The 25,885-nt window shown below is 39.6% G+C and overlaps 1 protein-coding gene across 4 annotated transcripts in view; it reads right to left on the reverse strand.

The window, feature by feature from the left end:
* The window catches only part of ANKS1B (ankyrin repeat and sterile alpha motif domain containing 1B), a 1,101,801-nt gene that overhangs the window by 54,029 nt on the left and 1,021,887 nt on the right, over window positions 1–25,885 (reverse strand). For 3 of the 4 annotated variants that reach the window (XM_047867387.1, XM_047867386.1, XM_047867384.1), the window contains 2 exons: window positions 3,074–3,202; window positions 871–942 (listed from right to left, as the gene is read on the reverse strand). In XM_047867387.1, the coding sequence (XP_047723343.1) occupies window positions 871–942; window positions 3,074–3,202 (201 nt within the window). Of the gene's footprint in view, window positions 1–870; window positions 943–3,073; window positions 3,203–10,704; window positions 10,770–25,885 lie in introns of those variants that run through there. The other variant, XM_047867385.1, reaches the window with a different exon arrangement.

Here is a 25,885-nt window from a genome sequence, read left to right on the forward strand (position 1 = left end):
TTCAATGCTTTTAAATATTTCCCACCCAACACTGCTCATATAAAATAAATGATGATGGAAACTGGCCGCAAATAAGAGTTAGGGTTCACTTGCTGACAAACTTAAATTTGAGTGTTAGTTGCTATATGGAGTAAGCCTACTATTCTCAATCTGTACTGTCAGTCAGCGCCACACCTCTCTATATATCTGCTATGGAGGAAGCAAGAATAAAGGATACAGAAAAAAAAACAAAAGCTAAAGTGGGTGTGCAGCAGGAGTAAGACTTGGTCTGGCTAATACAGCTTCCTAGGAACCCAGCAATCACCAATCACAGGCATTTGCAATTGCCCTTTTTGTCAACGTTTACTGCCCTTACATGATTTAACTCAGAGTTGAATGGTTTTTTTTCTTATACTAAAAAACAACAACAACCCAGAATAATTAAGAATACTCATAAAGAACATTAGCTTTATATAATATGCTCTCAATACTTTAGCATTTGATAATTTTTTAGTTAACTGGTGGTCTTTACAGTAAATGTTCTCAGACTGACAGGTAGGTGCTTAAAGCATTTTCTTGCAACCAACTAAAGACCATTTTTCTCAATCTGGAGAATGACCAGTGTATATACAATTAACTTTAAATTTTTAAAAATAATAAATGTAATATGGCACAAATACATAAATATATCCAACGGATATCAACTCAAACTACAGTGAGATAAACTCAAGTATAAACATGAACAAAGCCCAAACACCTTTTTATGGAACAGCAATGTGATTCAGCAGACCAACAGATGAAGAAAATAGTCATTTGAAAAGTGGCAATTTGTAACCATACCCGGTATTTAGTATTTCAGCGACTAGAAATAAAATTGTTTGGCAAACTTACCCTCATTTTTGCACAGGCATCTTGGGTTGATTCTGTCCCTCTGAGCTCTTTTATCAGCATAGAACCTAAATACTAAAATACAAAACATTTCAATGATTTATGAAAAAGAGTATAAATATGAGTTGCGATTTAGAAACCAAACTGTGGAAGTCCTATTGGCTGGGTTTCCTGGCTGAAAGTTGCTGAATAACTTTAAAAAACTAAGAGTAACTAATCCTAATAAATGCCTTTAGAAAGAGAATGCCGTAGAATTAACTACAGTTCTGAGGGCTGTAAATTGCTCTTTATAATAAAACTGCAGCATCTTCTAAAGATGCCATCTTTCAAATCATATTTAACTGCAAAATGGGGGCATCTAAAAATGTTTTCCTTTTTTTTTTTTTTTGAGGCAGCAATGTCTGCAAAAATAAATCACACTACTCTCTACGTAATTACAGGGTTGTGTGAGACAGCTGAGAAGCTAAGCAACATGCACCCCATTTGGGCTGACTTGGCTGCGTAGGTAATTAACGTTAGGCTGTTCTCGGGCGGAGACGCAGTTTGGGGTCTTTTCATTCACAGCTGCGCGCCCCGTGGTTGATCCACCTGAGAACGGGATGGGCGCGGGATGGGAGCCAGCGGGGAGGGAGAACGGCATCTCGGTTGTTCCCGAACAGAAAGAGTTCAGTCCCTGCTGCAAACCCACACGGAGGGCTGAATGGGGGAGGGGGAAGATGAGAAAAGTCTCCTCCCAGGAATGACTAACCACCGTGCGGTTAGGTGATCAGATCCAATACCGCCTCGGGACAAAACGCCACTCAGGCTCCATGTTCTAGCTGCGGGGCAGTTTGTAGCAAAATGCCTCTTTGCCTTTCCACCAATAGACTCCTCTTCAACTCTTTGAAGCTTCAGTCGGGTTCCTTTGTCATTTTTTTCCCTCCCTAATCTCCCTCAAAAAAAAAAAAAAAGAGCTCTTATGTGTTGTTGTTGTTGTTTTTTTAAAAAAGTGAATTAAAATAATTATTTTCCTGACATGACTGAAGAAACGCTGGCACTCCGCAAAACCGCAGTTGGGAATCAGCCCTGCAAACCAGGAAATTGCAGACTGGAAGAGGGTGAGCCCTTAAGGGCTGGAGAGCAGAGGGCGTGGTTAAGGCCTTGAAAGGTTAAGGCCTTCCAAAGGCTCAGGGATTTGGTGTTTGAGCTTTGGAGGAGGAAGGAGGCATTTCAATCCTACAGTTTTGGAAAGATTACTGCTGAAATAAATCCAGTGCTTCACAATAAGTAGGCAGTAAAAAAGGGATAGATAACAAAATGAAAAAAAAAAAAAAAAAGGCCAAATTGCTATGCAACAACCAGAATGCCCACATCTTAATCAAATTAGGAAAAATGAATTTGGTGAAGTTCTTGTTTTTTAAGTTATCAGAGAAGTTTACCCTAATTGAAACATTTCTTTGTAAAAGAGGTGATTTTCCTTCTCCAGCTGTAGTCATGACAACCACCACCTGCCCCCGCCCAAACCTACAGTATTTTTTCAACACCTCCCTGTTTATATTGCATTTTCAGCTAAGCCTGATTCTCTCTTCTATTAGAAAAAAAATACCCAGTATTATAATTCTAGTGAAAAAATCTGGTAGTAGAGCCAATGTTTTGAGATCATTAGTGAGTGAGTGGAGATGTCTGTATATGCTATATACTTCTATTCATATCCATTTAAAGATCATGCTTTATCTCATTTAAGATATAAAACTATATACAAAATAGATCTTAAGCTCACAAGATTCAGAGGGATTATAAAGCTCTATTTACTTGGACTTTCTCTGTATAGAAAAGGCTACTTTAAGAATAAGAGAAGGGACAGGGCACCTGGGTGCCTCAGTCAGTTAAGTATCTGACTTTGGCTTGGGTCATTGACCTTGTGGTTCATGAGTTCGAGCCCTGCGTTGGGCTTTATGCTGATAGCTCAGAACGTGGAGCCTGCTTCAGATTCTGTGTCTCCCTCTCTCTCTGCTCCTCCCCAGCTCGTGCTGTCTTTCTCTATCTCAAAATAAATAAGTAAGTAAGTAAATAAATAAGACATTAAAAAAAAAGAATAAGAATGGGTGAATACTTTAAGAGTTTCAGCAGGGGACATTTTGGTATATTTTCAACATAAAAGTAAGCAAGCCAGAAACACACCCTCTATCCCCTCTGGAACCCAAATATTGAATTCATAGTAACTTACAAAAGCTTTGTAATCACACGATTGGAAGATGAGCTTTTCTGGGTGGTGTTGCCAGTACTGTACTGGAGTGGAGGCTGTGGCTTCATTTGGAGGTCGCAAGGTAATGGAAGGTTCTCCCCAGTCTCCTGTCTGAAAATCACATTTATTCTAGACGTAATATGAGCAGTTGGCCAAATTCATTCCCTATAGCTAGCCTGAGTTCTTCTTATACATGTGTGCTGGGATGTGCAAATGCATTTGGGTGTATTATGTGCACATAAATACTTTTACTGTTTATTACGGTTTTATATGTGGTAGCATCATATTTCCCAAAGCTGAGTTAATTTTTGAGGTGTGAAAGAAGTTACTCCATTTTTAGATTGACGCCCTAAGCTAAGTAATTTTAAAATAAAACATAGAGATCTTCATAAATGAGGCACTAATTCATAGTTTTCTGTCACAACAGAAAAGAACATACAACTTTGAAAAGACTTTTCTGTTTTTAACCTTGATTATTTGAAATTTTTAGTTTGAACTGCTTTTACATTCAGAATACACAGTTCCATGAATTTCAGTTTCCAAATGTGACGTGTACTGTGTTCTTGGGATAATTTTATATCTCTGGAGAAAAGGTAGTAAAAGCGTGACTCTAAACAAAATTTTAGAAGAAAAATTACGAATGGATGACTAGTTTCCCTCGTCTGAATTCATTTGGATTGATAAAATGCCACTGTGACTGTCTTGGATGTATTCAGCTACCTTTCTCAGAAAACCTAAAGCACACATGAATAATAAACACTTAAATACCAAGTTTGGTCATATGTGCAAATGATTCACAAATACAAGCACGTGCACATATGATGGCATATCATATAACGCATATGCCCACTAAGACCTGAGACAGAAGGACATCCCGTAGTTTCATTTACCGTTTTCCATGAGGTTAGCCTCATATAACGGTTTAGTGTGAGCATCTATGAAGTGAGAGGTCCATGCTGGCAGGTGTTTGCTGGGCTCTAGTCCAATTTAGGTATTATATATGGGAGATTTCTCACTCTCTTCCCTGAAGATTCTCATTTCATGAAATTCAGCTCTTTGTTCTCAGATGGACATTAACAAAACTAGACAACAGGCAGATTTCCAAAGCCACTCTCTTTTAACCTGGATTTGGCTGGTCTTGTAGAATTATAAGGAATTACTCTTCTCAGGAGTTGAAAGAATACAAATAGGTCTCATGAACTCCAAAAACAAGTAAAACTTTGGTTAGAGACCAAGTTTCATAGAAGTACTAGCAAATAGGTTGATGCTGTAGGGTTTCTTAAGGAAGATTTTCAAGGAGTCTAGGATAAGAATGCAAAATTGTGGATGGAGATGTATGTTTTGGGGAAGAAAAAGTCTACAGCTTTCATTAAATTCTTTGAAAGGATCAGAGACCCTAACAGGTTAAAAACCACAAGTCTCCAGGAATAGCTTAAATAGGATGTGTGTTTTGGGGAAGAGGACCAGCATTTCAGTTTTCTCTGTTCGGTCTGGACTTACATGAGGTGGCTGCTAATGCTGGGAAGTGGTAGGCATAGGCTTTGCCTTCGGAAGTTTCTAACAGGCTCTGGAAAAATGGAAGAAAATTCTAGAGCCCCTCCAGAATGCCTTTTCACTGGGGCAGAGAATGTGAAGCTTTTCTCTTTGAGATGGGTCACTCCTAATCTCAGGAAGAGCAACGTTAGTATCATGCTAGCTCATTAGTTTCTCACTGGAGTGTGTGACCTATCAGATTTTCTCGAGCTCTCCCTCACGCTCTAGTCTAAGCTATTCTTTGTACTTGAAGAGGGCTCGGTTCTCCTGTCTCCTGTCTGTTGATACAGTTAAGACTTTACCTAGAATGATTACTTTAGCATTTTTGTGTGCCTTAGGACCCATCCGTGACTCATTCTTGAGTTTTCTCTTTATATTTATATGAACTTTTATTTTGTAAAAGCAATGACTGACTTCAATTAATTTTAGGAGTAAGTTTTCCTCTGGCTGCCTATTATGATCTTCTCTTAGCCTTCTCTTTCAAACATCTGGTCTTAATTATGTCTCTAGTCTTTAATTCAACGGGCTGTAATTTGCTCTTTAAAAAAACTAGTAAAAATTGAAAATGTAGGAAATGTGGATTTTGATATTATTTTGAAGGTGAGTGTAATAACCTTTAAGTGATAATACCTATAGTTAAAAGCTCTGGAAACATGCAGCTATGAGTTCTTAACTAAAAGCTCTCCCCAAATCTGGCAAGTCCTCTAATCTGCCCCATTAACCTGCTTCCCGCCCCCCGCCTCGATAAAGCAACAACAACATAGCAAACAGGTGTTGTACATTTAAGTCACAGGTAACACTGTTAATGGAACAACAGAAGTTTGCACGCAACTCCGTGGAATGATACAAAAAGAGGAGCTCGTTAATGTTATAAGATCCTTCGATCCAGTGTTTGCTGAGGTGACAACTTAAACCAAGCATCAGATCTTCACATGAGACCTGTCATAGTTCAGCTGGGTACACCTTGGCCGAGCTCAACAGGCAGTTTTCAAAACAGTCTGAACAGACATGGCAGGAGATGGGGGTACCACAGGTTGTGGGGCAAGGGTTGGGAATAGGGCTGGGGGTGGGGAGAAGTGGGGAGAAGCTGGGGTTATGGGGACATTTCAGGTATTAGTACATTAAGCATGCAAATCATATGCAAACTCATTCTCTGACTGTTGAATTAACTCAGGCACGTTTATAACTAAATTTCAATGTGAGTTCCGTACATTTAAAGCAGAACTACAGCCAAATGCTGATCCAAATATTTACATCATCCACATAAGTCGTAGCAGCCATTTTGGGAGTAACAAGCCCCAGCACATACCAACTCAGTCTGGAATTCATCCCGACCTCTTATTTGATAACCACTTGAAGAAGTTCGTGGCACATCCATTTAACTCTGTTTAGGCAGCGCCATCATCTGCTCTTCTATGACTCCACTTTGTCCAGAAATCACAAGCCACCTGCTTTGAATTCAGAATGATCTGACAGGGCCTCCCCTACGTGCTATGGGGGAGGGAGGAAATTATAGGGAAGATAAACACAGTCCTTACTTTATTTTCTTTGTGGCCTTGAAACATTGCTCCAGTCCAAATATTTTTAAATTCTCTATACAGACTGAATCTATCTTTCTGGAAATAGACACTGAGTTTTGTCACATTTAGGACCATTTGCAGAAATTCATTTTCAGATGAGGGAAAAGTGTTGCTAAGATTGAAGGTATAAAAAAATAAATTTATTTTCTTCCTGGAAATTCATCAACTTATTATTATTGTTTTTAACCTTGGATCAAAGAATATTTATGAGACTCAATTTATAGGTGTTGATTCTTCTCTTTGGAGTTAATTTTATGAGAATGGACAGACTTGGTGACACATTACTACAAAGGGCAGGAATGGCCTTGGCCTTTGGGTTTGTTCCAGCTTCAACTGGTCAGCTGACAGTACAAGGGTCCAGAGAACAAGGGTGCCTTTGGGCTCACCCACCTCGGAGGCTGGACTGCAGCAGGAATGAGCTAGGGAGGAACTGAGTAGGGCAGTATATTGTATGGAATAGCAAAAGAAACCAAAAAGCAAATTAGGGTTTCTTCCTTAGCTATAAAATAATTCTACACTGTGAGGCCCATTGTCAGGTCTTGCCAAATAGTATACTCATATCAAGATGGAACCTGTATTTCTTCAGGTAAATTAATAAAATTAATTTAATAATTTCCCAGTTTTTAAAAAACGTTTAATATGAAAAAAAAATCAAACAGATGTTTTGCCTCAAAAAATGGTTTATAATCAAAACTTACATAATCAAACCTTATCCTCAACGAACAGATCTGAACACAGGTAACAATGACGCAGCAATATTTAAATAGAATAAAAAAATACAAGAGGGAAAGGTTGGGGTAAAATTCCATCTTAAACTGTTACTGACTGACAGTACTCCTTTAAAGGCGTCAGCAATTACAGAAGAGAAATGATTCAAGGCACTCTTACTAGATGTCTTCAGGCTACTTTTTTGAGCTGAAAATACTTACACCTTTCCTTTATGTTCATGTATTGAATGATCTTAATATTCCAAGTATTTGGTCATGGCTTAAAACCTCATTTACTTGATATGTATGTGCCTATGTACATATGTATGTATAGGATATTACCAACAAAACAAAGGAAAATTAACATCATTAAGTGTCCTTTTGAGCTCAACTAACCTTTGAAGATAAAGGAAAAACATAATTTGAGATTAGAGCTTTAAACGGAAAATTGATTCTGTTGAACGGGTATTTACCAACTGCGAACCAAAAGTGCATAGTCTGGCCGAGTTTGAAGGACAGGTAGGCCATACTTAAATGTCTTTCATACCACCAGCTGAAAGGTATAAAACCACTAACTGAATTTAGTATCTATATATACTAAGTAGTATATATACCATAGAAAAAAACTCACAGAAGTCTACCGATAGATTTTTATTGGATGGCAGAGTCTAAAATGCAGCTTTTAAACTTTGCCTTATTTCAAAAGATGGTAAAACCGTATGACTTTTAGTTCATATGCACCAGATTCATAAGGCAAATGCTAAAATATCATAGTGTGTAGCTTTCTCCCTGCAAACTGGAAACTGAAGAAACTCCATATTCTATATGCTCCGTGCATACAAAGGGAAACACTGTCGATATCCTCATTCTCTTCTTGATAAAAAAATTTCCTAAAGATGTCAGTAAATACTTACGACTTAGATTATTATCACCTAGATTCCTAACATGAACAGAAAGGTACAGTATTTTCCAAGCCTTGTATTATTCTTTAAAAATTTTTTTTTAAATTAGGATTTAATTGATTTTTTTAAATAGAAGCTTTTAAATCTTTTATACTAGGAACTGTTTCCACCTACCTGCTTATAAATTTAGTTCTGAATATTAACAAACATTATTCTCTATTTCTTCAGAACACTTAATGAAAAACTAAAATGATTTTAAATGACAACTGTTATTTTAAGGTTTCACTTTCAATAATTCTGACAAATATCAGAGATGGGCTACCCAAACATTCATAAGTTATACATGATTACATGTATTTTCTGTCATCTCTAAGGCTCTGAAGAATGTTACATAGAGCTCTATGCTTATAAATATGTATACATATATTTGGATGTGAATGTAAAGAAAGGCCTCCTACAAACATTCACACACACATAAAAGGAGGATGCCACAACAGTTGTTTTAAAAATCTTCAGGAATAAAGAATGCTAGTTTGGTCAAATGCAGTTGGTTATACTAAATTTGTTCCTTTTGATGATAAAGAGCAGAGATGGCCACTTCTGAACATGAAAAAGCACTGGTTAGCATTTACGGGTTCGGGAGGGACCACTGGTTCACTGAAGCATCAGTACCAGGCAATGTAGAGACCCCAAGATCCCAAGAGCCAGAAGTCCCATGCACAGGAGGGGTGTGCCTGATGTGGCTCCCCTAAAAGGGCCCTCACATGCCACCCCGAGAGCTCTGCTTAGTGATTCTCAACCAAATGTCTCAACCTCTCAGACAGCTCAGACAGCAGGCTATCCAATGGCAAAAATTTATTCAACAGGATGTGAAAACAGGATTGTATTTTAAAATACAAAGCAGAAAAGACCAAACATGAAAATGTCTACTTTCCAAACAAAAAGTGATTTTTTTTAAAGTATGCAAAGGTAAAATGTGAATATTTGAATATTAGGTGGCTCAGTGTAAAATGGGTCATGATTTCAACACTTTCCAAAGATCAATTCAGAATCGTCAAATGGAAAAAGGCTGAGAACCACTTTGTAGCCGTAACAGTGCAGCTCCTGGCTATACTACTCCCACACTTGCATAAAATGTATACAGAATATCATGCAAATCATACTCCAATATTTCTCACAAGTAAAGCACACGAACCTTTGAGAACTGTTAGACACAATGGGTTGAATAGCCCATGGACATGGGGAAGTACAAGATGAAGAAGAGTAACACCGATATATACATGTGTGTGTGTATATATATATAAATATATATCAATTTACCCTTTTCCTTCTTCCTGTAAAAGCAAATTAACACAGACACCTGGGATGAAAGTCAAAACTCACATGGGACAGATTTTAACTGCAGACTTTAAAACCAAGTATGTTTCTCATTTTAGGACAATGTTTGCACGTCAACTAGTCACAAGGCACAGTGAATGAAATATAATAGACAAGATCTCAGGAGTCATTAGACATCACGAATTTTCTGCATTGCCCAGGACACAGTACCTGTAGCTATTGACAACACTTTGCAACACATTACAGAGCGCAAGTTCAGGAAAGAAAATAACCATTTGTAACCTTACATTATGAACCTGATGGATGGCTGAGAAAGGAAATCCAGCGTTCTGATTCGTCCATATCTCACAGACAGACGACTGCTGATATAAACAGAAAACTATCTCATCTTGTCAATATTTAGAACATGGCAGCTACCATGGTAGAATCAAGGAAAGGAAGGAGGAACATAATAAAAAGCAAAGAATCACATTTCTTAAACACTGACTCACGCACATACACACACACACGTGCACGCGCACACACAAACTCAAAAAATGTTTTAGGATGCCCAGGTTTAATAATTGGCTTCCAAGTCATTCTTTTGCTTAAAGGCATTTTGGGTTGGCTGAAGGGGGGGGGGGTAAGAAAAAAAAACACTTATGCATTAGTTTTATATCAAGGGAGATTACCAATAAATGCACATCTTGGAAAAAGCAAACTGTTTTACATTTGCCAAAGAGAACGGAAATATCTTCCCTCTTCACATCATTCATTTCAGAGGATAAATAGTTTCATGAAGTTCAAGATGGGAAAAAAGCCTTTAACGCAGAATAAATGTTTTTATTTTCTTATCTTCAATGACCAAAAGCAAACAATGCAATAAAATGACTTTCCTGACTTAGTCATTGCTCCACTTGATAAACCTAGAAGATCCTTCTCCCTCCGGAGTTCTCAAGGGCAAAACTGCGGTTGACATGGAAAGAAGCATCAGTCTGCCACTCAGCAGTGGAAGTGTGTGTGGTGGGGGAGGCAGGAAGGAGATTAGAGCAGGGAGGGGTTGGGGCCAGGAAGCCGGGGTCTGTTACTGAAGCAAACGCTTTGGTGAACAGCACTGGGGAGCCTAATGAGTCAGCTCCGTGATCTCAACTCTCCACCACACCATTAACAATTAAATAATTAACAATTATTAAAAGGCAATAATGTTTGCTTAGAACCAAATGCCAAACTAAGTCCCCTCCCGGGAATTACAGCAGAACCACCAAATAAAGCGAAGAGACTCCTGGCTTGATCTTTATAGAGTTCTTTTCCTGAATTCCATCATTCTAAAAGACACCATGAAATTGAATCACAGAAAATGGCAGCATGCCTAAACTTACTCAGTAAGCACTGTGAACATCCCCAGAATTCACAAGCAGGCCGTACAAAGATCATGCAGGAAGGAGATAAGAACATAACCACAATATGGTTTAGAAGCCCGGCAAAGAACAATCGCATCAGCAAATGAATTATGGAAAAGAAACTTATCCCTGGCTAAATGTCTTCCCTACCTCCACCCTCCCAAAAATGCTCACCAGAAATTTAACATCTCTCTGTCCAGTTACAGTGGCATGTCCCACCCACACACAAACATCTTTGCTTTCCATCCCTTCTGTCATCTGGATGACTTGCTGGGGACGGATTGTTAGGTAACTGGCATTTCCTTAAGGAAGTAAGATCCCTGGGGGCCTGACCAAAGGCAACTTCAACCACCTCCCACTTTAAGTGGTTTAACCAGGTTTGCTACTCTCAGCTCCCTCTCTCAACTCCATGCTATTTCCTCCACAGGGGATCTTCCTCTTCCTACCTTTCAAAAATTAAAACTCTAGCAAGCTAAGTGTTGCCCATTAACCTCCCAGCCTCATCTACAATAGCTGCCATCTGATTTAAATATACTAACTCCATGCTTTGGTGGGACTGCCATCTTAACTGGCATAAAACATACTTCTAGGATATCCTTGACCTTTTCAGTACTATCATCCACAGTTCTGAGCTAATTCTTTTACAACTTTCAGAGACTTTTAGTCTCTGAAGTAACCCAGGGACCTTTTGTCATCTGCCAGATGAAGGCGCTGAACTGACATTCAGAGAGGGTAAGTGGCTTGCTCAGGTCACACAGGGGAGGGTCACAAGTCAGCCTGTGGGGATGGCTGGGAAGGAGTGCCAGCTTGGTACTGACTTCACAGGAAGCCAAGGAAGGCAAAGGGAGTCTCCAGTTATATGGAGATATGTATTGTTTTACTGATCCTGGAACAAGTGTCTGCAAACGTAACCAGTTCAGCGAAGAGTCTCAACTCCATTGGAGTTCAAATAACCTGAATGTTTTATTGTTTTCCAATCCTTATTCCCAAATGGGCCAGCCCAGTCTCCCCTCCCTGATGGGCATCAGGCCACTTGACATTTTGGGCAGATCTCCTAACTTCCTGGTCACTGTGAGTCACTAAGAATCCATTTTGTGTGCAACTCCAGTATCATCTGATTCGAACTTTGCCTTCCCTTACCACAGGCCAGTCTTGAGGCTTAAAAAACCATGGTGGCTAAAAGAGATTTGATTTGTACTTGGTCCTCTTCTCCTTTGTTCTTCCTGTAGGAGCAGGGAGGAGTGGGGTGGAATGGTCAATCCTGGAAACCCAGGACCCAAGCTCTACCTCCTTCATGCCCTGTGTTGGGGAGGAGAGCACAGGACAAGGACAAGGGCCTCTTTTCTTATCTGGCTATGGCTAGATTCTCCGTCAGCTGCACTGCTTCTCCAGGTGACACTTGTGTAGCTGGTGCTTCTCCAGGTGACATCCTTGTGTAGCTGGTGCACCCACCCTGCCCCACCCCCACACAGGTTCTGCTGTGTACCCCTGTGAGATCTTTGGAGGGCTCTGCTGAGGAAGGGGAGTGGGTCCCCACTGCACAGTTCCTGATGTGAGAAATACGTCCCCAGCTTGACTTCCTCTAACCTCTGCTCAGCCCTCCTAGCGTCCATGCTGGCCCCTTGGATGGGACGCAGGGGACAGGGTATAACCCAACCTCCTCAGGACGGGCTTGCTCTGTGACCACTCCCCTCTCTGCCAGGAGATGTCCCTCCAGTTCCCTCTTCTTCAGCTCAGGCTGGTGTATCTGCTTGTCAGAATTCCAACTGTGGAAAGAGATGCCAGTTTCCCCTTCTGGTAGGTTCCCCCACTCTGGATAGACCTTCCTCTTAGAGCTCTTCTCACTAGGCTTAGAGGGCACGGGGACACCTCTCTCCTCTGCCACATGCTCTCCTCAATGGCTCAGACAGTTCTCAGCCCTTCCCAACACCAATCTTCTGCCTGTGCAGACAGGTAGCTGACTGGGCAGGGCAGGACTCACTACCTCTTGGTCAATCCTGAACAAGGTATCTGGCTCCATTCTCAGCAGCTTTCTCTTGAGAATGTTTGGTACTTAGTACCTACATGAAATTTCCCACTTAACATCTTGTTACACGAATATCATCTTCCAACAGTCCCAGAAAGTTACCACAGTTAAGGAGGGAAGAGACCATCTCATGCATCACTTATTTTATTTTTAGAAATCCATATAAAATTTTTTTCAATGAAGAAAAAAAACCTACCTCTAGTCACATACACTGAAGAGACTTTGTATATGGTTTATATACATTTTAAAGACGTTACAATAACTATTTTCATGTATAAGCTATGTCTTAAACTTAGAAAAAATAGAACTTCTATAATTTCCAACAATTAATTGACTCAATGCAAATGGTAAAAAGTCAGACTTTTAAAAAAGAGTTGAAAGTAGATGCAGTTAATTGAGTTTTAGTTATGGAGGTTGTTGAAGAAAAAGCTGATAATTTCAGATACCGCAGTAATTCTGTTGGCAATAAATAATTCATCAGGCTCAAAGAGCAGTTACTTCAGGGGGATCAGCTGTAACTGGTGTCTTCATAATATAAAATGGCTCTTCTTCTAGACACAATGGTTATTAGACTGAGTGCCAGAATGATTTTTTTTAAATGCAAAAGAGTTTCCACCACAGAATTTCACTACATTGATGAAGATAATATTTCGGGGTACAACTTGTACTGAAGTGCTGAGTTTTGAACAATTCTGAGAAAGAAAATACTGGTGATAAGATTTCATCTAGGGCCCAAATTCCTAGAACAGTAGTAACTTAAATCTAAGCTTCGATTAAGCGTTAGAATGTCTTCATCTGTGAAGAACAATAATAGTATTTGACCCACTTATTTCATCAGGTTGTTCTGTAATTCGTTAAGCTTCATGAGAGACGGAACTTTTTCACAGCTAAATTTCTAGGACCTGGAAAGTAGAAGGCCGTCAGATGTATTTACTGAATCAGTGGAATCATAGAATGTGTTCAAAAGTTTCTTGGCAAATAGTAAACCACTACAGGAACATTAATTACTGCTGTTCGTTATCATTTGTAATTGGTCCGCTTTGTTGTTGACACTTGTGCCTTCCGTCAACGACGTCACTGCTGACGTATTTCTGGTAAGAGGCACCAGAAATTAACCTTGCAGACTTTTTATTAGAACACTTCTCATCTTTCCTGATAAAAGCTGACAAAGGGCTGCTCACTTCGTTGAAGACAGAAGGAACATTTGTAATTAGTACACCTCTATGTTAAAGGCCAGCTTATACAATTCTATAAAAGGACGTTAAACATCCCTCTGCAAGTTCATTTGCTTATTTCTCAGGCTAACTTAGCTTATCTGAACCTGAATTACCATGATATCCAAATAAATGGGGATTAAGGAAAGATGTGTAGTAGTCTTATAACTGAGATATAATTAATAATTTAATGTTGATTTCCTTGATGAAGTGAAGGTATATAATTTTATCATTAGTGTAGACCTCTCTCCTCACTCTGGAAATGTTTTCTTAAAATACAACACACAGCTCACTCATTCTTGTCACCGTCCTGTATCTCAGGTTACCAGGAATTCAGTTCAGAAAATACAACACACTTGCATTCAAATATACTGACAAAATGGAAAGCACATTCTCCCTCTTCAAGGTTTTCTTCCTAAAGGTGGACTTCTTTTCTGCTCAACTGGTAGCAATCCAGTAGTTTACAGTATATTCTCTCTTCTTCCTCATCTATTTCCCCCCTCTTTACCGGAGCATTCTCAAACAGTGCTATAACATCTTCTACTAAAAGCCAACAGACTCCTTCCCTTGATCACCTACTCAATTTCTGCTCTTCTTTAAGAAGCACAACACCCCAAGAGGTGCCTATGCCGTCTCCATGTTCCCTTTTCCTGTCCTCACTTGAGTCCACCTTTCTCCTGAGCTCCAGACTCAGACACCCAGTTGCCTTCTTGGCACCTCTACTTTGATGATTAATAGGCATCTTAACCTTAAATGTCCAAACCAAGCTCCTGCTTACCTCACCTTCTTTTTTAAGCCTTCTTGTCTTAGCAAATGGCAAATCCCTTCTTCCAGTGGGAATCATCCTTTTGCTCACATTTCCCATCCAGGAGCAAATCCTGTTGAATCCACTTCTACAGCCTTCTCATCCTATCACTGCCTGATCCAAGCCACTACCTTTTCTCACTTGGATTATTCCATGAGCTTGCAAACTGGTCTCACTGCTTTCACCCTTGCCTCCTTAGTGCTTACTCTCAATACAACAGCCACCATGACCTGTTTGAAATGAAAGCTGCATTGTGCTGCTCTGCTCCATTTAACTCACAGGAAAATCCAGAGTCCTAACGATGGCCTGCAAGCATCTCCGTCCTCTGCCACCCATCTCCGCTTCATCTTTCCACCCTCCACTCCTACTATTCTTCTTGCTGGTTCTGGACAGCAAAGCACACTCCTGCTTCAAGCCTTTGAATGTGTCTCCCCTTCTGCCTGAGATGTTCTTCCTCCAGCTACTGTGGGACTAGCTCCCTTATCTCCCGCAGGCTCTACTCCAATGTCACCTTCTCAGAGAAGACTTCCCTGAGCATCTGGCATATTATATCCAAATTAAGTCTATGTTTCCCACACTGTAAACAGATTATTCTTTCAAGCGGAAGTTGAACGTTTAAAAAAAGTTTACAGCATAGGAATCTGTCTCCCTGGCACCCTGACATCATTCCAGGATATAGCTACTGCATCTTCTGAGCGCAAGGCATGGGTCACAAAGTAAGTAGGAAACGGTTCTGCTTTTTGTCACTGTTTATGGAATGCCGACTGTTACAGACACAATCCCTTTTCCACTGTCAGGACCCGTAGTAAACTGGGATTCAGAGGCTGATGGTGGGTCTTGGAATGGAGCAAGCTGACAGTAGCTCCGTCTACCCACCAACACCAATTAGGCTCTGAAAACCTGCCAACACTGTGTAGTTAGTTTAATAATAATAAAAAAAAGTGTGTGAATAGAGCCCTCTGGTCAGATTCTACCAGAGATGAAATTTCCTGCCTTGTTCTAGCCCTGAAAAAGAAAATCATTTTTTTCTCGGTTTCTCCCTTACTTTTGTCATAATTCTTTCACACTTCGGGTTGTTCAGAAATTGACCAGAAAGAATCCAACAAGAAATAAGAAAGGTTCAGGGTGAAAGCTAAAGGTATAATGAAGCCCATTCCTTCTCTTGGATGCCAGCACTTCTAAAATAAAACAAAAACAAACTTGAAGACTGAACAAAACAACTTCAAAGGCAAAAGAAAAAAGGGCACCCTAACAAAGGAAGGCTAGGGCAACAGCCAGCGGACTTGGCGGCTCCTTGAGCAGAGACTAAAATGAGATCCATCAAAAGATGGAGTCAAAGGGACTCAGTTCAGGCAAGGATTAATGCACCAAACACCTCTGTCTTTTCTTCCAGCAGTGACAGCCCTGCAGCCCCTTCCTCCAGGGGCACTAACGGAACGCTGCCTGGAAATCAGAAAACTGGAACCCTCTGTCTCTCCAGAGTTGTCCAGAGGCCGTGAGGCAGCCTCGGATCACTTCTGTCCCTCTGCTGTTGATACAGAAAAGGTGCTCCTCTGCCCCATGCACATGGCCCTCAACTGTATGTGATTCTTCTTTTTCAACTATACTTGAATGTCTCAAGTTCAAGTTTTTTTGTTTTGTTTTGCTATTTATTTGCCACCGACGCTTGTTCTAAAAGTTTTCAGATGGACTGTTTCATTTGCAGGGGACGCTGGACTCGAGAAAATCCTGCTTCCTGTCATTTCTCCACCTTTCTGAAGAGCAGTCCTATCAAACCTTCATGACCATGACCTTCCCCTGTGTCCACAGGGAAATTCTTGGACAGATCACCTGCTGGAAGTGAAAAGTCAGGCCAACAGTTGTTCTCAGTGTGAGACCCACTATTGCTGGTGTCAGCATTAATCCATCTAGCAAAAGTGGGAAGGACTAAATGCCATTTTTGGTCCCATCAAAAGTCCATTGGTACGATAGAGATTCCGATTATAAATTCCTATTGCTTGCCCAAATTTACAGGTTTCTCTCTTTCCCTCCCCTCCTACCTTCCTTTCTCCCTCCCTTCCTTCCTTGTTAACTGATTCTGCTACTGACAGCACATAAAATCAGCCCTCAGCTACCAGAGTAGGAGAGAACTATAGGCTTTATGATTTCTGTTATTCATTCGTAGAGATAATGTATAACCCGCATTCCCTAATATGACTGTTGTAGCCCTAAATGACAATACACAATTATTTATGATATCTCTTCAAAAAAAAATAAAGCAGGGCAAGAAAAAAGGAACACTGCACAGTCCAGATCTTATTGTCCCAGTTTCTCTGGATATTGTAGGGAATTTAAGTCAAGTGGGATCATGCAGCTTATTGCAATATGGGCTATTTGTTCTGCCTCAGACTTTGGATGCCACCATTACTGATACATCTTTCAGAACAACTAAACACCTAAAAACCAGAAATATTAATAACTCATTCAGAAAAGCAGCAATCAGCTTTTTTATCATAACAGGAAATGCTGCAAAGGAACTAGATTTTGCAGAGTAATACTGTTCTTTGCCTGTAACATCTTTTTATACATTATGCTCCTTTCTTGTAAACTGACACTGTCATTTTCTTTATTTAAACCCCTTTATTAACTAGATGCTCAACACTGCTTCTTGCATCTGGTAACAAAGATGTATTGGATAAAGCCATTCATTCACCAACGTTGAGACCCCACTATCTCCTCATATTATCCTTATGCGAAATATGGACAAACGAGGTCTAGTTGAATGATTATCTTAAATGATGCCCATCCAAGAGGTCCCTGGCAGAAGACTGCATTTTTTTTCTTCAGTTCTGCCTGTTCAACACTGAAATCAACACATTGGAGAAATTACTTGAAAGGCATACTTTTTCGAGGTAAGGTTTTTAAATTAGCACATTACAAACTTGGGAAGGATCACTGACACACTGAGTGTTGACCAAGCTTTACAAAACATTGATACTCTAGGACTATTGGATAAACAACTTGATAAAACTGTTTTTGCTGGAAAGGAGTAATGTAAATGTAAAGTCCTGCATTAAGGTTACACACACACCATCACCACCACCACCACCGAGGGCTGAGAAAAGAGGCACGGCTCAGCTCGTGGCCATTGGTAAAGGCTGGGAAATTTTCATGAAGGAAAGCTCAGTAGGAGTTAACGATATGTTAATGCTGTTGAGCATGAACATCAAGGAAGCAGATGTGCCCAGAGCTGGGGAATCAGGATGCTGTGAGGCCCATATCCCACTATCAGAATGATATTGGCAAGGCGCTAGATATGATTAATAGAGTAAGGGGAAAACATCAAATTGTCTATAGTCTTAGCTATTCTCAGCAAGAGGGAGCAGATTTATCCTTCATGTTTTCTGAAGATAGCACTAACTATGTAGTAGTTTTAGAAAGGCTTATTTCAATTCAACATAAGGCAAAAGTTCTACCAGTTAGAAATTTTACGATGCTGATAGGGCTGTTTCACAAAGTGGGGGCCACCTTTCCAGTGACAAATTTAAGCAGAAACTTGTGGCTGTCTATTAAGGATGTATTAGGAGGGGTGCTGTAGTAAGTTATAAGACTAGATACATTTTCTGGCCCCTTCCCGTTCTAAGTTTCTCTGTTTTTCTTTAACAGAAGTACAGAAGAATCTTCTAGCCATTAACACAAGTTACTTCAAATTTTTGTGATGCTGCATTCAAACCTCATTAGAGACCCTATCATGTCAGGGCATCATGTGGTTCAGTTGGTTTAGTGTCTGACTCTTGATTTCAGCTCAGGTCATGATCTCAGGATCTCATGATCCTGTGTCAGGATCAGTGTTAACAGCATGGAGCCTCTTGGGATTCTCTCTCTCCCTCTCTCTCTCTGCCTCTCCCCTGCTTGCACATGGGTCTCTCTCTCTCTCAAAATAAATATACAAATATTAAAAAGAGAAAAAAGTGGTCATGTCATTTTATAACTGTTTACATGAAGCAACTGTTTGCTACTCCTGATTTGTAAAGAATGTATGTCAAGAGCGAAAGATTTTCTTTACAAAGTTTATCCATGCTCCCTTAGAGGTTCAGTTCTCTACTAACCTTGCATTTATATAAAACATTAAATATTATTAACAGAATTTGTCAAGGATTCAAAATATTGGACTAGAGCCATTTGGGGTTCTAGAACTTTGGAATGTGTTATGTCTGCTGGTACTCAGTTTGGTTAAAGATGGCACAGGGTGTTAATCAACACAGTGGTTAAAGCACAGGTTGTGAAGCCTGACTGGGTCCAAATCCTACCGGTACTTCTTACAATCTATGAAGCCTTGGGTAAGCAACATAAGCTCTCCATGCCTCAGTCTCCTCATTATAAGTTGTATTAATTGGTACTGCCTCTGACGATAGTAGTGATGAGCTAACTACCAGATCTAAGCTAGGCAGGAGGCATGCTACTGTTCCACACAGTCTCTCTAAAAGATTTGAAGCTATCCCAATATGTGTCTAATCTGGAGTCCTAGAAACCTGCGGCTTTGTGGTGCCTATAACCTTGTGTAAATTAATCTGGCAACAAGTATTTACAGAGTGCTTATTATAGTGAATTTTAAAATGGTGAAAGAAGAGTCAGGCTTGCTGTTACACAGTCAACATACACTTCATTATAAAAGAAAAATAATTTTTTAAAATATAAAATCTAATGATAGATTTTAATATATGCTAACTCATAAAGTATTTAAAGGTATTTAAATAGGGATATCATCCATAAATCCTTTCCAAAGGGCTCCAATAATAATTGGGTTATAACATAGACAGGAACTTCTTGTTCGAACTAAGCACTGTTGTTTCCATATCATTGGAGGGGTATCAGTTTGGGCTTAGCAGTTGGAAAATAGAAATAGTTTTGTAAAACTAAGTTAAATATTATGAGCTTTACTCTACAGTGCATTTATTCCCAGTTGTTTTGAAAAAGCATAGTGTAGAAGTTATCTCAAAATAATGATACTTTCTAATAAAACCACCCCAACATATAGCTTTAGAGTTTATAAAATACTTTGACAGCTGCCACTTTACTTATATGTCTCACAACAATAATGTGAGATGGGCATTAATTTCATTTTAGGAAGAGAAAACTAAGACTTTGAAGGGCTAAGAGGCTTGTTCAGGGTTATAGAAGTAATAGATAACAGAGATGGGATTTTTAACCCTGATCTCATGACTTCAAATCCAATTTGTTTATTTAAAGATTTTATTTTTATATATTTATTTTATTTTTTAACATTTACTTATTTTTGAGAGAGAGAGAGAGAGAGAGAAGGGGGGCAGAGAGAGAAGAGACAGAGAATCTGAAGCAGGCTCCAGGCTCTGAGCTGTCAGCACAGAGTATGATGTGGGGCTTGAACTCATGAACTGTGAGATCATGACCTGAGCTGAAGTTGGACACTTAACTGACAGAGCCACTCAGCCTCCCCTAAAGATTTTTTTTTGAAATCCCTACACCCAATGTGGAGCTCAAACTCACAATCCTGATACCAAGAGTTGCATGCTCTGGGTGCCTGGGTGGCTCAATCGTTTGGACATCGGACTTCAGGTCAGGTCATGATCTCACGGTTCATGAGTTCAAGCCCTGCATCAGGCTTTCTATCAGCACAGAGCCTGCTTCAGATCCTCTGTCTTCCTCTCTCTCTCTCTGCCTTTCCCTTGCTCATTCTCTCTCTGTCTCTCTCTCAAAAATAAATAAACACTGAAAAAAAAAAAGAGTCATATGCTCCACTGACTGAGCCAGCCAGGCAACCCCAAATCTGGTATTTTAAAAATCTCATCGGGGGCGCCTGGGTGGCTCAGTCGGTTAAGCGTCCGACTTCGGCTCAGGTCATGATCTCGCGGTCCATGGGTTCGAGCCCCACGTCAGGCTCTGTGCTGACAGCTTAGAGCCTGGAGCCTGTTTCAGATCTGTGTCTCCCTCTTTCTCTGACCCTTCCCTGTTCATGCTCTCTCTCTGTCTCAAAAATAAATAAATGTTAAAAAAAACTTAAAAAAATCTCATCAAGTTTAGTATGAAACACTGAAATCAATACTTATGTAATAAAACAATTTTTCTGCCAGACATTCTCAGAATGTCAAAATGGGTTTATTCAGGTGCCTACTACTGCTATTTCTGCCTGCATAGAAGACATTCCCATTTCCTGTCATGGCACTCTGTCCATGGGAGGGGGCTCCTTTTCCACCCCTCAATCTGTGTGGTGCATGTGGAGCTAAAACCACCTCCAGGCAAACTCTCTCTCTCTCTCTCTCTCTCTCTCTCTCTCTCTCTCACACACACACACACACACACACACACACACACACACACACCTTCTTCTGTGATTAGCTTTGGACAGATAAATGATCCAAAACAGGCTGATCTGAACAAATGGGACCCAATGACGGGACTTTGGGGGGAACTCTTGGAAAGATAAGCCCTCTTTCTCATAGTTTCCAGTTGAACAGGAATTGGATTTGAAACTCCCTCATACAGAGAAAGACTGTTTGGGAAAAGAGCCAATCCAGAGGAAGCAGAGCTGAGACACGAAGAGCCAAAGAGCAAGACATTCATATGAGCATCTGGACCCAGGTCTACTTGGACTTGGCAGTGAAATAATTCAAACACATGCCCTTTTTAACTGAAGACACCTTGAGTTGGATTTTTGTTAGTTGCACGTACATAGAAGAGTCCCTACTGGAATTTTACTTTAGTCATATACAAATGGAATTAACTGAGACAGGACCGCATAATCAGCCAGATTTCTAAAAAATGTTGTCTTCATTTTTTTTTTTTACATTGGAAAAAGAAAAGGAAGAGGGAGAGAGAGAATAAGAAGATTCTCCTACCCTTGAAAATTTATCAAGGTCAGATCAGAAAAGCCAAAACTCTGACCTGTGGACCCAAGAACTGGACTGAATATAATGAGAAACATTCCAAAGATTTAACAAGTGGAAAAATAGCCTGGTGTGGCTCTTTGTGAATAAGCTGCTCCCTGTTAGCAAGCCTAAGGCACCACTAAATATCACGAGGTCAATTCCACTGAAATAGGGTTTTTATATATTGTCAGATTTCTTATTTATTCAGTTGAAAATAGGATCTTTTATACCGATCTTTCTCTTAAAAAAAATCCATAGTCTGTTTTTAATTGGGACCGTTCCCTTTGGTTAAGGACCAGGACATGGAGGGAAGGTGGAGGCATCAAAGCTTCTCTAGCAAAATGAACGGAGCTATTTAGGTCTGACTGGAGTCTGTCAGAACAAATTCCTGGTCGTCTAATTTGCCTCACTGATGGACTTGACAGAGAATGAAAGAATCCAGACTTGTAAGATGAGTACCAAAATCTGAAAACAAACCCATCTGAGTGCTTTTCCCACTTCTTCCCATTATTTTTTTTTTAATTGAGGTATAGGATAGACGGTAACACTTCAGTATTTCCCAAAAGACACTAAGCACATTGGAATTTCTAACCCCAAAGTTGTGACAGGGAGAGCAGTATATATTTTGAGAAGAGACAATTAGCTGTCCACGTTAATAAACAAAGGGTGCACACATCAGGTTTAAATTCCAATTATGAAAGCAATGTTTTCCACTTTTGCTTGGTGTGATGCCTTTGGGAATAGATGGCTGGTGGTCTCGAATTCCTGGCTTGAAGCAGGGCACAGATATCATCAACATCCCAAGTTATCTCTGAAGCTGGTATGTCAGCTTATCAACTCGACAAGCTGTCAAGTCGGAAGCTCCTGATGGAAGAGCCTACCAAGTTTATTTTTCACCTTCTTTTTTTGGTTATATGTTATCTGTCTGTGCTTAAGTATCAGGAGTTGCTCTTTAGACCTTCATGGAAGAAAATTCTGAAGTCATGGACAGGCTGAACCTTTCTGAGTAGCGGCTAGGTGATAAGAATCTAAATTAAAAACTAGCCATTAACCTATGGGCATTAAAAAAAAATCTGATGTTAACACAGTAATAAGAAAACTTGTTAGTTTTAGGGAAAAATCACTCTGTAAAATGTTATTCCTTTAACATAGTTGTGCTATTTTCTAAAGGCTGATTCTGTAAATTCCCATAATGCCAGAGCAGTGGGCAGTATTTCTAGAAACAATAGACTTTCTCTCCCAGGGAAAAGTATGATAGAATCAATTACCATCTTCCTTCTTTCCCAAAGATGGCTAAGAATTTGCCTCATGGCTTTTTGAGATATTCATGCCTCTCTAGCTAATTTTGTGTACTGTACATTTCAAGCAAGTTGTAAATTTCATTTAAGAGAAAAATAATCCCTTCTTTGTCACTTAATGTTTTTACCTCACCATGTTAAAATAATAACATGCCATTACTGTAAGATATTCTTTGCTACATACTTTCTTTTAAAGTTTTTACTTAAATTCCAGCTAGTTCACATATTACTGTCAGGTGTACAATATAGTGATTCAACACTTCTATACAACACCCAGTGCTCATCACAAGGGGGGGGTGAGGGAATGGGTTAAACAGGTGATGGGGATTAAGGAGTGCTACCTACTTTTGTAACCTGAATTTGTAGAGAATTATTCCATCTATCTTCTGCTTCTCCTGGCTTTGTGATCACTACACAGATCCCTTCTCCATCATAAGACACTTCTTGGGAGCCTTCATATTTATATAATTAAAATAATAAAGAGAAAAATTCCAATTCCATTGTATATTATATATTCTAAGCATGGATAATACTAGAACAAAAAGATGGCCTTTATAGAATGCTACAACCATCTGAGTGAGCATTTACCTTTCTGATATCTTTGGTATTAACTGGCCCTTTGATGAACCAGGGACCCACGGGTGATACATCTGAATTGAGAGTCATATCATCTATGTATTTACACATAAATTTCTTACCTGATACATACAAATATGCTTTCACATAACTTATCTTATCTGATACACACAAATCCCAGAGGCAGGATTTATCCACATTTTAAAGAAAACTGATGTTCAGAGAAACCACATGACTTGGTACAGGTCACACAGCCAGAAAGAAACCAAATCAGAACTCCAAATGAAGAAGCCACTAAGGAAACAGCATCTACTGTTTGGAGAAACCACAAACAAGGACCTCTCTGTATGCACAGTAAACCCCACCCACATATAAAGCTTTCACAAACATGTGTACAGGGCAGAGTTCTACCAAGCTGTGCAGAGAGGGTCTCCACCAAAAGGCTCAACAAATAACCATTATAGTTTTGCATTAAAGGGTTTTATGATGATTCATTAAAACCTAATTCAATAAGTTTCCACTAAACTACTAGTGATTTTATCGTCATTCTTCTTGCTATACCCACATAAGTATAATCTATTACAGCATATAAGTTTGTATTTGTTGAACTGTTATGAAAATGTTTTATGTCATTTAAAAATATTTATACCATTCAGGGGCTTATATCAGTCAGATAAGTGTCTGACTCATGGTTTCGGCTCAGGTCATGCATGATCTTGTGGTTTCATGAGTTCGAGGTCTGCACTGGGCTTTGCGCTGGCAGCTTGGGATTCTCATCTCTCTTTGCCCCTATCCCACTTACACTGTCTCTGTCTCTCTAAAAATAAATAAACTTAAAAAAATACTTATATCATTTAAAACAGATACCACAAGGTATCAAGAGCCATAGAAGAACCAGGATACAGTCAGGTAGACAGAGCTTGAGTGCTGACTCAAGCCATGAGGCACAGCTCTTACCCACCCAGGGTTCCTCGAGTACAGGACAGACATTGTGAGGATCAGATAAGATAAAGCACATGGAATCCCAGGCACGGATTTGGCTGTGGCGGGGCTTCTATCTGACTCCCTTTCCATTTCTCTTCTTTTAACAGTATCAAAAGAATGAACATTTGTAGAACTAATATGTTAAATGCTTTCAAATAAAGAAGTAATTGGTCTAGGGGCGCCTGGATGGCGCAGTCGGTTAAGCATCCGACTTCAGCCAGGTCACGATCTCCCGGTCCGTGAGTTCGAGCCCCGCGTCAGGCTCTGGGCTGATGGCTCAGACACAGCCTGGAGCCTGTTTCCGATTCTGTGTCTCCCTCTCTCTCTGCCCCTCCCCCATTCATGCTCTGTCTCTCTCTGTCCCAAAAATAAATAAACGTTGAAAAAAAAAAAAAAAGAAGTAATTGGTCTAGTCATACTTATTAAGTGATACTGTTTGGATCAAGAAACACTGGCATTTCAACGGTATCAACAGTACTGATTTAGGAGCAATTCAGACCAAGCCTTTGCAGTGCCTTACATAACGCCCTAGGTGAGTTCTGATTCAGTTACTTTCTGGCTATGTGACCCAGACCACACAAGTCATGTGGTTTCTCAGTTTCCTTGTCTTCAAAATGTGGATAATGCCTGTTTCTCAGGTTTGTGTGCATCAGATAAGGTAACTGCCCCCAAATACTGGTGTTTTTATTTAGATGAGAGCCTTAACGACTTCTACAGTATGGATTTTCCTCATTAATATCAAGCTAAAATTTGTTCAAAGATATGTATTTCTTTTACTATTTAGGAGTCCTTTTTATTTTTGTGAAACTAGAAGCATCGTTTCATTTTTCCATAAGTATTTTCTGTAAATGAAGGCCTTCTATAAATGGTAGGAAGTTTCACATTGGGAATTTCTTGTTTCTTAGTAATTTTAGAGACTGTGGTCCCTTAACTTGATTAGCCCCATTACTCTCTTTTATTATTCATTTTCAGAGTATTCTGACTTCTAAATAAATATCACTTGAGAACATTTCTAAAGATGGCGAGTAGGCCCTAAATACTGGAAATATTTATCCCCCTTCTGATCGGCTTTCCATAGTTTCACTTTATTTTCACTCACTACAGAACTCGGACTGAAAAGCTGATCAGCCACATGCTATGTGCACATGAGCAATTGTGTAGGATACTTCGTTTGTACTCAAATGAGATAATAGATGTGAAAGTACTTTGAAAATTTAAAAGCTCTATGGGCATTAAGTTATTATTATACAAATGTGAGTGTGACATTCATTTATTAGAGGCAGGGAAATATGGGAGCATTTCAGAGCTTCTGAGCTAATGAGTCCAATTTAGAACTGTAGGCCAGAAAAGTGATGTTTTCAGCATGACAGAAACCCATTGTCTAGATGTGATTATATCATTATGTTCAGTGGTTTAAAAAATGTTATTAGTACTGAACTCAATTCCATCTCTCACATATTCATTTAAGACAATTTGATGCCAGAATATTACTTATATCAGAATAAAAGCAAACAATAGCCACAGTATTTAAAAGCCATTGGATTCCAAGACAGGTATTTTTCATACTA

Source organism: Prionailurus viverrinus, chromosome B4 (genome assembly GCF_022837055.1).
Source record: "Prionailurus viverrinus isolate Anna chromosome B4, UM_Priviv_1.0, whole genome shotgun sequence".
NCBI lineage: Eukaryota > Metazoa > Chordata > Mammalia > Carnivora > Felidae > Prionailurus > Prionailurus viverrinus.